We start from the raw sequence: 12,444 nt of genomic DNA, 5'->3' as shown, positions 1-12,444 counted from the left end.
CTCCTCTGATGCTACTTTTGTAATTTCTGCTGTTTTATTTAAGGTTCATCATTGTGTACCCTGGAGTATTTCTAAGCAATTTATTCCCTCACAGCTTTTAGTCCTTATACCTGTGCTACATGTGAAATTTAACATTTATTAAGGAATTTGAATCTTCCGCTTAAACGGTGGCTACTAGTTTGAGCACTTAAACAGTAATTGAAAGGCACAAACAAGAAATAGTCTTAAAACTTATATAACCCGTGGAACAACATATTTAAATGTTCGAGTCTTTTACAGTAGAGTCAGCTTGCTTTGAAAAAGAATCTGTGTTCTTAAAATTATTTTAATACTTGGGAAAAATATTTTAATATTCATTTAACGCCTTAGTAGCAGTTGTGGGATTCAAATATGTGAACAACCGGTTCTCTGTGTGGGTGCCACTTCCGGAAGTCCATACTGGACCTGGGCAACAAAAAATTAGCTACCGGTTCTGCTGAACTGGTGCGAACTGGCTGAATTCCATCATTGCTTATTAGGGATAATTAATATAGAGCTTTCCCTGGTTTTTCAGGTTCTTTGTTCAGTTTTTTTTAAATTAATGCTAATTAGCATGCAACTGAGCAATATATCCTTAATGACTTAATGAGACTGCTTCTGAATCCTAGGTATCTTTCTAGCCCATCCTTTGTTGGACTTAGAGAAGCCATTGCTGCTGGCCAAAGTTGACTGCCTTGAAAGGTCAGAAAAATCATATATTTAACAAGAAGCTGGATAGAAGCATTCTCAAGTTAAGTTTGTGTTATACATTAAATAGGCTTCAGTAAATTCTATGTAAGGGGTAAATTTAATTCCATTCTTATTAGCCAAAGCAAAGTGAGTATCCTTAGAAAACTAAAATTGGAAAGTGGTAATAACTTGGCACACTGAGTTTGAGAATGTGTCTATCTGCCTGGAAAGAAGGAAATATGGAATGGTAGGGCTCTATTATGTTAATTAGGTATATTAAATATGACAGCTTCTCACTTATTTCTCCTTCAATAACATGGAGACTCACAGATTATACCCCCTTGCTCTACAAAAGGTAACACTCGTTAAAGATACTTGTACTTTTCTTAAGGTATATCCTTAATCTATGAAATTGATCAATGCCATAAAATCTTGATTCTACAGACAAGGTGAGAGGGGAAAAAAAGTCTGTTTAACAAAAACGCCCATAAGTGAAAATGTCTATAACTGACATTATTTGCATTATTTGTCAATTGCATAATTACAAACTTTATATAATTTACATCATTCTGTTTTGCAAGTTACATCAATTATGTAAGTTGTCCGTGTTGTTGTCATTTGGGAGCCGAGAAAAATAGAGAAGTTTCTGCACTTGGCACAGCCCAGTACATAGCACGGTAGAGTTAAAAAAAAATGTAGTATGTATTTTTCTAATATGCACGCCTATTTTAGGATGATTCAAATGTATCAGAATATAGAGTTGCTGGACGCCTAACTTGTAGCCAATTATCCGTTTCTAATATGAGTCCCTTTGTTCCTGTAAAGTAAATATAGCTTCTATTTGGTTATCAGAGACAGTCTTTCACTTTGAAAATGTTGCTAATGTGTTTTGTGCCTGAAGCTCTGCAGACCCTCGCAAATAAACAATCTGGATTTGTGGTTTTCACTGAGTAGGCAAATGAACCGGAATGAACCTCACTGTAAAAATAGCTGAAAAGGAAAAGGCAGCTGTGGTTTCCTTGAGTTTTATCTCCAACGAGTGTGAAGTCCGAATTAAAATGTTTTCGGTTGCATCAGAAGTCAGTTGAATGGGGTTCTAGGAAACGAAGAGCAAGGTATGGCTTCTTCAAGCAAAAGATGTATCTAAGAGAATAGTACACTGGAAGAAATACCGGTAATCTATTGTTCATTTGTAGCAGTTAATAAGTAACAGCTACAAATCTATCTGTTGGTGATGTTGTCTATTCCACCTTTTTCTACCTTACCAAGCAGTAGGTTGCGGTCTACTTTGTCAATTGCCTTACTAAAATCTAAGTATACTATGTCCACAGCATTTCGCTGGACACCCTTTGAGCACCCTTTGAATGGTGCAGGAGTATGAACAGATTTCCAGAAAACATTGCAGAGTACATTTGCACTTCAGTTTGAGATGCAGGCAACACAGACTCATCCCCAACAGCCTGGGCCTGTCTTCAACAGTGAAGGGACCCAGGGCAGAAAACATCTTGCAGCCAAGAATGCTCCACAACATTTGCACTACTCAAGTGACCCTGAAGACACAGATAAACCTCCAAATGGCCTCAACGACTCTCTAAAAGAAGGCAAATGACCAGCTGTCTTCAAGGAGGGAAAAAAGTATTTGATCCCCTGATTTTGTACATTTGCCCACTGACAAAGAAATGATCAGTCTTTAATTTTAATGATAGGCTTATTTTAACAATGAGAGACAGAATTACAAAAAAAATAATAATAATCCAGAAAAACACATTTCAACAAAGTTATACATTGATTTGCATTTTAATGAGTGAAATAAATATTTGATCCCCTATCCATCAGCATGATTTCTGGATCCCAGGTGTCTTTTATACAAGTAAGGAGCTGAGATTAGGAGCACTTTCTCATTTCTTTGTCAGTGGGAAAATGTACAAAATCAGCAGGGGATCAAAATACTTTTTCCCCCTCACTGTAAATCCTTCCATTCCCCACCATCCTGTCAAAGCTGAAGAAGCTTCTTGGATGAGAAGCAAAATGTCTTCAAAGAAAAACAAGAAAGTCCAGTTGCCTCCTGAAAAAGCACCTTTGGGGGTTCTTGTATTCTAATGACTTTTGTGCTTGTTAATTATTTCTTTTGCACAGTATACAGATGTATGTCTATATACTGTACAAAAGAGACAAGCCAAAAAGGGAACAAAGCACCTCCTGACAAGCAATCGACACCCAGATGATTAACACCAAGATTTACATCAGACCACCAATCAAAAGATAAACAATCAAGAGATAAACCCAATCAAGGAATTGCCAAACAAGCCAAACAAAGAATCTCTAAGCCCACCCCACCAACACTTGAGAGGGCAAGCCACTAAAATATAAATTGAGAGTCAACCCCATTTCTTACTAGCACTGATGATGTTACGTAGTTTTGGTAAACGTCTGCAAGAAAAACGACCAAACTCAGAGACCACCAAGGACTCTTCATTTCAAACTACAGATATTCTCCTTTATTGGTAGCTTTCTAAGCTTTAAAAATTTCAATGGATTATAAAGAAAGAAAAAAAAAAAGGCTTGATTCACTTTATGATGCCATACATTTACTGGCCATTTTCTCTGTAGCCCTGGGCATGCATACATACAGAAATGTAAAAGTGTTCTTTGCTAGGAAGCTATTATGGTCAAGAGTATCCAAAGCCACCAAAAGATCAGAGAGTACGAAGATGGATGCACCAATGCCTTCCAGGCTCAGCCATAGTTCCTTCACGCATTTCGGTTGGGAGTTTTAACCAGCCCTGATGGTGAATTTGTTTTATGATTTGAAAATGGAATAGTTTAGATGTGGGTGGGTGTTATTTTGCATGTTATGTTTTTTTTTTTTTGCTTTTAATCTTTTGTGTGCTATCCAGGAATGGGTGGCTATACAAATGGTCTAAATATAAAGAAAAGAAATAGTACATATTGTTCATTGTTCTGATGCAAAACATCATTGCACATCTTGAAACAGGAAGTAGTGGATAAAAGTACCGTACAAGCTGTATTGCATACTCAATTTTCAGGAGTGTCTTGAAGGAAGGTCAGAATGCGGTGTGCAACCAAACTTGTAAGGGAAGGGGGGAGATATTCATAACACAGGCATTTCCTGCTGAGAAGCTGCCCCCAAGGGGAGATCAAGTTTCTTTTGAGGCATCTGGGTTGGGTTTACGATTCCAACTGAGAGTGCTGCAGATGCCCTGATGCCAAGCTACGTTATTATATTTCAGAGGTGACAGCCCTCACATTGAATTGCATCTGAAGTCCAAAAGGAAGCTAGCACGGAGCTTAGAGCACAGGTATAACATGTATATAGCAATGGGTGCCAGCTAAGAGTCAAATTGCTGCGTTCCAGATTAACTGAAGCTTAAAATGAGAGCCAGTTTTTGTTTCTGAGAAAACAACAAAAAGTTTTGTATTTCATTTATAGTCATCTTCTGATTATTTCCCTCTCCTACATTCTGAAGTATATTTTGTTTTGAAAAATGCAAGGAGGACTAGGATTTTCCAAACTGCTGCATTAATCTTCATGGCCAAAAATATATGAAACTGGCATTAATCATTGTCTAGTACTCTAATAAATAAAACTACGTATTTAAAATATATGTGTAATGTTGACATGGAAATGCATGCACGACAAATGGAAGCCTTAAGCCAATGCTCTGCATGTGGCCTTCCAGTATCTTTCAGTTTCAGGTCAGCCAAGGAATAGAATAGAATGGAAGGAATGGACCTTGGTTTCTGGCAGGAAAAAAAAAGGAAAGAACAAGAAAGGGTAAAGAAGCCATACCAGTGCCAAAGATAATATATAAGCTATATTCATCTCAGGATATTTTTTAAAAAAAACACAACAATGTGTTCAATACACTAGCAAAATATTTATTTTTTTTAATAATGACATAACAGAAGTGAAAGGTTTTTGGTGTGCCACAATAATTGTAATTAAAGAAAAAAAAATGGGATTAATGGGCTCTTTATACATCTCAATGCCAAAAAAAAAAAAAGTTAGCATCAAATCTGGACTGTTCACCATTTAAACAAGTGTAAAACATAGAACCACCCCCAACATATATATAAAGAATTATAGTTTTAAAATCTATAAAAAGTAAAAAATATACACTCAGAAGTTCTAACTCTTATTCAGTCTTTCATATAAAACTGTAAACATTTATTTACACAAAGAAAATGTGTCAAATAGAAAAACTGAGCACCCTTTCCATTTTGTGGGGGGGGGAGGAGGGGTTAGGAAGGTGGGGGGGGATCTTGGACAGGTATGATTTTTTCCACACCTTCTCATCAGCCTGGGACTGCAGCCTATAAATAAAACTGAGGCAACAGGCCAGGCAAATTGAAGGGAGGGGGGGTGTCTTATTGCTCTGAAGCTGCAGCAAATAGAAAGCACAAGTGCAGATATCCCATTATGAACTGCTACTAGTGACTGATGGGAGCGCCCTGCACTTAACCCCAGCTAGCTTCCATGTTCAATGATCACTGCACGGCACTTTTAACCTTTCTACATTATGCTACATTTTCAAATTTGAAACCATTTTGTATCAACTGAAAGCAACCACAACTGAAATCAAGTTGAAGATAGCTTAAATTTTAATTTTTTTAAAAAAAAATTCTAAATTTTGAAAGGGCACAGTCAATCCAAAATTATTGCATGCTAATTTATTTAACCAGAAGGCATGTGTTATTCTTGAAACGTTAGAGATTACAACTCTCATCATTCCAGCAGCAGGGCAACTGTGTGTGGAATGATGGGAGTTGTAATCCAGGATATCTAAAAAGCAATAGGATGCTTATCCATAGTTGTATGTGCTGCATATGTTACTAAAAAGAAAAGATAAGACAGGAGGTATCTGCCTATAGCACTTAAAACACAAAGTGTCTGTTACATTTTCTTCTGACCAAAATTTCATCTGATAAATTAAGCTACAATGTTATAAAACTTGTAATTTTTTTTACTGCACCTAAAGAAGAAATAAGAATAAGTCAATTGAGAACTATGAGGTCCCAAGTACCTCCACAAACAAAAGGAAGGCACACTGGTGCAAGATTTCCAAAACACATAACAAATATACTTTATCTCCATTTCAAATCTGTTCCTCCCAGACCCCCATAATTTTCCATGGTCAAAAAAGCAACTACAAAGATTACAATATTTTCCAGCTGACATTCATTTTGGACCAAATCTTTGATTGAATTGAACTCACTGACAAATTTAACTCAATGGCTGATTTATGGAAAAGATTAGTAAATTTAACTCTAATCTAATTTACTTACAATATAGTGACACCTATATTTTATTTATTAAATTAAGCAACTCTTATAAAATGACGTTTTAAAAATATACACTCAACGCAATTTGCTTCAATTTGGACATATCAGTAGTGGAACCACTCATTAACATGCAGCTTTCACCATTATCCCCCATCAATTGTCCATCAAAACACAAACATCTCTTTAGCATGGCATACATAACTTGATCATGGATGGCAACCATATACAATGAAACAAACGGGAAAATTAAATTAAAAGTAGTGTTAAAGCAGATTGTTTTCCAAAGTGCACATTTGAGAGGAACACTGCAGATACAGTAAAATATTTTCCTATTGTTCATCTTCTTTAATCTCTTCACTGTGTTCCCCTGTCCAAAATATCCCAGATTCAAATATTTCTATACACTCTCCTGAACGTTTCTGATGCAAAGGAAATTCTAGGGTTCTCAGTTGCAGATGCTATGAACTAGATTAAGAATCCTTATAACAGGAGGTAAATAGCCCTGTTCATTAAAAAACTAAACAAAACCCCGAGTAGGAACAGAGAGGTATCTATGCATCTAAAACAACTTTCAAATTGATTACCTTTATAACTAAAGGTTAAGGCAAAAGGTGGTTTGTTGGCAAGCAGAAATTCTTTTTGGTAACACATTAAAAAATAATTCTCTTTTCCTTGCCATATAAGGAACTAATTTTACACATCCAGGAAAGTATCTCCATGGACAATGATGAATTAGCAGCATTTATTTCATTGGAGATTAGTCTTTATATTTCTAAAGAGCTTCAATCACCATTTTCCCCAAGGGTCTCACAATTTTTAATTTTTTAAAAAAAGTATAGTGTGCCCCCATCTTCCTGTGCCATAACTGCAAAATTTTCAGTCAACAACTCCCAACACATAAGACTTGCTTCACGTGCTTGACAAACACTAAATCATCCTATCTACATTGTACAGTATGCATGTGGCAACAAAAACACTGCTAATGCCCTCTGAATCAAACAGAGAAATGAGGTGTGATCAATCCAACTTTAATGAATGCAGGAAAGGAGATAGAAAAAGTGCACACACTTGATTTTAAGTCTGTTTCTCCAATTAAAAAACAACTAAAAAGAAAAAGAACCCCCCCCCCCCAATAGCAGAGTGCAAATTGCTTAATTCAGTAAGCCATAAGCCAATTAAATCCAGGTTGCCCAGTTTAGATATACAGCAACCTGCTGCTGGAAATGTTGTAATATTTAAGGATCTCCAGTAGGTAAACCCATTATCAGTTATTGTGAATTCTTATATCTGGTTTGCTCAGAAAGTTGGCACATGCTGATTAGAACAGGGGTCCTCAACCTTGACAACTTTAAGACTTGTGGACTTCAACTCCCAGAATTCTGGGAGTTGAAGTCCACAAGTCTTAAAAGTTGCCAAGGTTGAGGACCCCTGGATTAGAGGATTATCCTCCCTAACTAAGGAGGACTCCACAAAAGAACAAGGGTTATACACATTCTTTTCTTCAAAATGATGGCAAGGTGGCACTTTTACTATTTATTTTAGAGGTCCAAATCAAGATCAAAAAATCAAGTACTATCTGTAGGAAAGAATGCCTTAACACTGAACATTTAAAGCCTATCCCTTGCTGGCTTACTTTCTGCACTGCAACTGCATGGGTTCACATTTAAGTCTTCAAATGTAAAACACTGGAAAAAGTTGCATTTTTGCTGGGTTGTTTGGGGCACACACCAAACTGTTTACATATGTTGTGTTCCAGACACACTATAGAAATGACGTTTCCCCCCTAGCAAGCTGGTGCATCTTTTTCATGTTCTTAGACCCAGAAAGAAGCAACTCCAATACATTCCCACTAGAGCCTGTGAGTTTTCAATGACACAGGTATTTGGTCCAAAGATAATTTGTAATTAAAAATAAAAAATTTGACTCAGGGAAGGAAAAAAAAACCCAAATCTCATTTCAGTGATTCCCTAATAACTCGTCCAAATCATTCATCCACTCTTCTGAAGTCCTGTTTTTCAATAAAGTGTCTATGAGGTCTGTATCCCCAGTTAAGTTCTGTAGGCCATTGCCTCCAGATGGGTTACTGTAGGCAAAAGGCAATTCCTGACTAGCTGTCCTCACGGGATAACCTTGAGTACAGTGTAGATTGGTTCTGTTGGACAGCTGCTGATTCTGATTCTGGCTGAAAGTCAGATCTGGGACAGTTTGACTCATGCCTGGCAAGACCTGTTGTGCCTGGACTGGCTGTTGAGTAGGAGGGTTTGTCCGCTGCTGGGCCCCTAACGATGGCAGTATCTGTCCAGAGACAGCTGAATTCATGGGTGCCATTGTCCTGCTGGTGTTGAGGCTTACCTGAGGCATTCCTTGGGCAAACTGTTGACTGGACAACTTTAAGTGAGTTTGCTGCATATGGAACGTAGAGTTGGCAGTAAATGTCCCTAAACCATTATTTCGTTGAGCCTGATTGTTCATATTTGATATACCTTGATGCTGCCAGGATGAATTTTGGGCCCCAATTGCTGGCATTCTTGCCATCTGAGGCTTGGATAATGTAGCATTTAGTGCCCCTTTATTGTGTTGGTGAGAAATGCCTGAATTTCCTAGCGTGTTCTGTCCATATCCAGCAGGGAGAGCAGTGCCCTGAGCCAAACTGGGTTGTCTTTGCATTTGTGGCTGACCATTGGCAGTTGGATTTGCATGTTGTTGGACCATTTGGGTCATACCAGATGCCATGCTGTATAAATTGCCTCGCTGAATATTCTGCAGACCAGTATATTGATTAACTGCTCGATCTTGCTGAGTGCTGCTCGCTGAGACAGAACTGTGCCCTGTTCCAATCTGAATCATGTTCTGATTCTGAGAAAACATTCGTGGACTGCTGGAGTTGGACTGGCCTAAATTATTTACCCCTGTCATTGATGGAGATGAGCCTGCAATATAATACAAGATTACCAACATTAGTGATTTTAAAAACCAATCCAAACATTCTCAGAGTATTTGATGAAACATTTTATACATGTAACATGCAAGATAGTAATTTCTAGCTAGATTTAGGGTTTGCTGGCTTAGATCCTGAAAACGTCTGGTGGGATGGCCTTTCTCCTTCCTGCCAGCCTTCTGAATAGCCTCTTTTAAATGTCTTGTGTGACTCTGGAGGCTAAGGGAAAAAGTCAAAAATTAAACAAAGGCGGCTTTACTGAGCATCTCTTTCCTTCTATCATAATGGCATGCTTTATGTGTCATACCCATCTCAAAAACCATGACTTTTCATAAGATTTACTGTTTTAAATGCAACTGGTTAATCTGGAATATATTGTACAAAGATACAACTATTTAACAATGTTGATTTCTGTTCCAACTAGTTACATGGGCTTTCCGTTTAAATCCGTTTCAGATGGAAGATTCATTTACATTGCATATTTACATGTGAGTCAAGTCACTATTAGCCATCCTTAAATACATATGGATGTAGGAAAGCATCTCTGCAAACTGAACCATACATGCATATTGCTCCAGTGCTTTTCATAATTGTTAACAGTTGTTGAAATGAGAATTCCAAAAGCTGTTTAAAAGATGTGTTCATGGTGAAAAAGCATCTGTATTAACCAGCTCTTAGTTATTAAGATAAGCAGGATTACAGATACTGATAAGAGTACATGGAAGATAGCCTATGCCACCACTATTACTCTACTAGCTGAAAACCAGAACCTATAAATTGTGAACCCACCAAAAGAGTGGGGATTGCAATGTATAAGCCACATTAGGAAGCAGGAATAATTTACTACTCATTTTCATGCATTTATATTTCATCTATAACGTAATATAAAATTGCTTCTCAACTATTCAGAAGAGTTCCAATTCTATTGAAAAAGGATTCACATGGCACAGGGGAATAGGAATTATAGAGTTATAAAGCAATTCTGCAAATCACTTCCAGCTTGTACAACCTATGGATACTCTAGCTATGAAATACACACACACACACGCACACAAACACACTCCTGTGAGAAAGCAGGGATATATTTAATGATTAAATATGCAAAACAATACAGAGTCCTTGCTGAATGACTTGTTCAGCAATCATTAAAAGCACTGATGGTGTTCAACCTATGACTGATCCTTGAGTTGTGATCACCGCAGCATCTCCTTTGTCATATGTTTGCTATTTGGGTGTTCAGTAACCAATTGTGATATTGTAGCATTTCTGTGGTCATGCAACAAGCAAATCAATGGGGAAGTTGATAGGTTGCAAGTGACAATCATTGACCAAGGGATGGTGTGACCATGTGAGATTTGCTTAATGACGGCAGTTGAGATTGCCAAAACTGCCACTGTAACTCATAGTGGTCATATGATGTCATGTCTTATGATTGCATCACTTAGCAACAGAATTCCCGGTTCCAATTATCATCAATAAGTGAGAACAAGCTGTATTGGACAATGTTTGCTGGGACACTGGCAGAGGCATTTTGGTAATAATGAAGAATGAAGCAGCACTGAGATCAGGACAACTTTTTCTATTACAAATTTATGCATTTAATTATGAATCTAATTCTTAGTCCAGAGCTAGGAAACAGGGAGGTTAGCAGACAAAATGGGGAATATGACACAAATTTCCTGTTAGTGCATGTTTGTTTACAATTACTAAACAAGGCCACAGAGAAAGATAATGCGAGGGCAATTCGGAAATAAACCTCCGTTTGGTTATCAGTAATAGACACTCACAGATACAGAACTTTATTACACACATTAGAAAACTACAACATTAATTACTTTTTGACATAATCGCCATTCAAACTGAAGCACTTGTCATAATGTCTTACAAGGTTTGAAATTCCTTAATAGTAGTTGCTCAGCACCGAATCTGGGCTATGTGTGTATGTGTGTGATCATAAACATCCCAATGGAACTGCTTCAAAAGTTCTTGGGTGCGTCTAGCGGTGTGCGGGCAAGCATTATCGTGAACCAACACCACACCGGAAATCAGAATGCCCCGACGCTTGTTATGGATGGTTCATCTGAGTTTTTGTAACATTTCACAGTAGACTTCTGAATCGATGGTCGAACCACGCTCCATGAACTTCATTATCAGTACTCCTTTGGCATCTTCACATCTGGCAGAATTTTCTATGGCACCACTTCCGGTGTAGTGTTGGTTCACGATAATGCTCGTCCGCACACCACTAGATGCACCTAAGAACTTTTGAAGCAGTTCCATTGGGATGTTTTTGATCAACCTCCCCATAGCCCAGATTTGGCACTGAGTGACTGCTACTAAGGGATTTCAAACCTTGTAAGATGTTATGACAAGTGCCTCAGTTTGAATGGCGATTATGTCCAAAAATAATGTAATGTTGTAGTTTTCTAATGTGTATAATAAAACTTCTGTATCTGCAAATGTCTGTCATTAATAACCAAATGGAGGTTTATTTCCGAATTGCCCTCGTAATAGTGCATTTTCTTCCATTCAAGAGGTAATTTCAAAAGTACTATTCATGTAGAAGGATCTATACTTATATAAAGATACTCTTGTTTCAGACAGTGTGCTGTTTCACATTGAAAAATTAACTTAAGACAAATGAACAGTTTTAAAAGTCTTAGAAAACAAACAGGAGTGTGACAATTATAATTATTCCAAAGAGCGTCTAAGAGCTTAGCTTTCAATGTGAAAGGTTTGTCTAAACCTATATCTTGTGTGCTTACAAGGAGAAATATCAGTTAATATTACAGAAATATTAATAGTGTTCCTAACAATGTAACATTCTTCATCCACATATGCTGCAATATAAAGAATTGTTACTTTTGTGGAATGCTGCTTTTAAAACCTTAAGAATTTAAAAGCATGACATTTACCATCTGTGGACTTGATTCCTACCCCCTTGATACTTGCAAGGATCTGGGGGAAGGAGGTATGACAACTTGAACCTGGCAGAGGCCCTGAAAGAATCTGAGTGGTGTGCCCCTTACTCAAGCTCTCCCTGGATCTTGCTGTTTTTGACAACGATCACCCAGTTTTTAACCTTCCCTTTTGGGCTGCTGAGTGAGTGACGGGGATGCAGAATGGCCGGGGGATGCAAATTGTCTGGACCCTCTTAAGTCAGGGTTTAGATCTGGACTGATTACTGAATGGCCTTTGTCCCTGTGATGGGTAATCTTTGCTGGAACCTGGGCAGGTGTAGGCCATCCCACTGACCCTGAGATGCTTTTGGATTGCATGCAAAGACTGGACGTTCTGTTTTGGAGTGATTCTAATCCTTCCTGAGTAAGAACTTCCACTTCAATTTGGCGTTTGTGGAGAGGAGAAAATGATCTAGTGACTACTCCTGCGTGGGATGGTGTAGAATTTGATTCTCTCCACTTCTCTATTTAAAATTTACATAATGCTAAGACAGGTCATTTGGTCACAAGTACCAGCAGTATGCTCATTATTTA

General features: G+C 37.7%; 1 protein-coding gene across 1 annotated transcript in view; it reads right to left on the bottom strand.

Annotated features, from left to right (window-relative positions):
• Positions 1–7,968: 7,968 nt before the first annotated feature.
• The window catches only part of MAML1 (mastermind like transcriptional coactivator 1), a 31,572-nt gene continuing 27,096 nt past the window's right edge, over positions 7,969–12,444 (bottom strand). The window contains exon 6 of the mRNA XM_015825991.1: positions 7,969–8,942. Coding sequence (XP_015681477.1) covers positions 7,969–8,942 — 974 coding nt within the window. The remainder of the gene's footprint in view (positions 8,943–12,444) is intronic.

The sequence above is a fragment of the Protobothrops mucrosquamatus genome, unplaced genomic scaffold, assembly GCF_001527695.2.
Source record: "Protobothrops mucrosquamatus isolate PMUCROS unplaced genomic scaffold, P.Mucros_1.0 scaffold_203, whole genome shotgun sequence".
Taxonomy (NCBI): domain Eukaryota; kingdom Metazoa; phylum Chordata; class Lepidosauria; order Squamata; family Viperidae; genus Protobothrops; species Protobothrops mucrosquamatus.
Note: the sequence above shows the minus strand (reverse complement) of the source record. Positions and strands in the feature narration are given on the sequence as shown.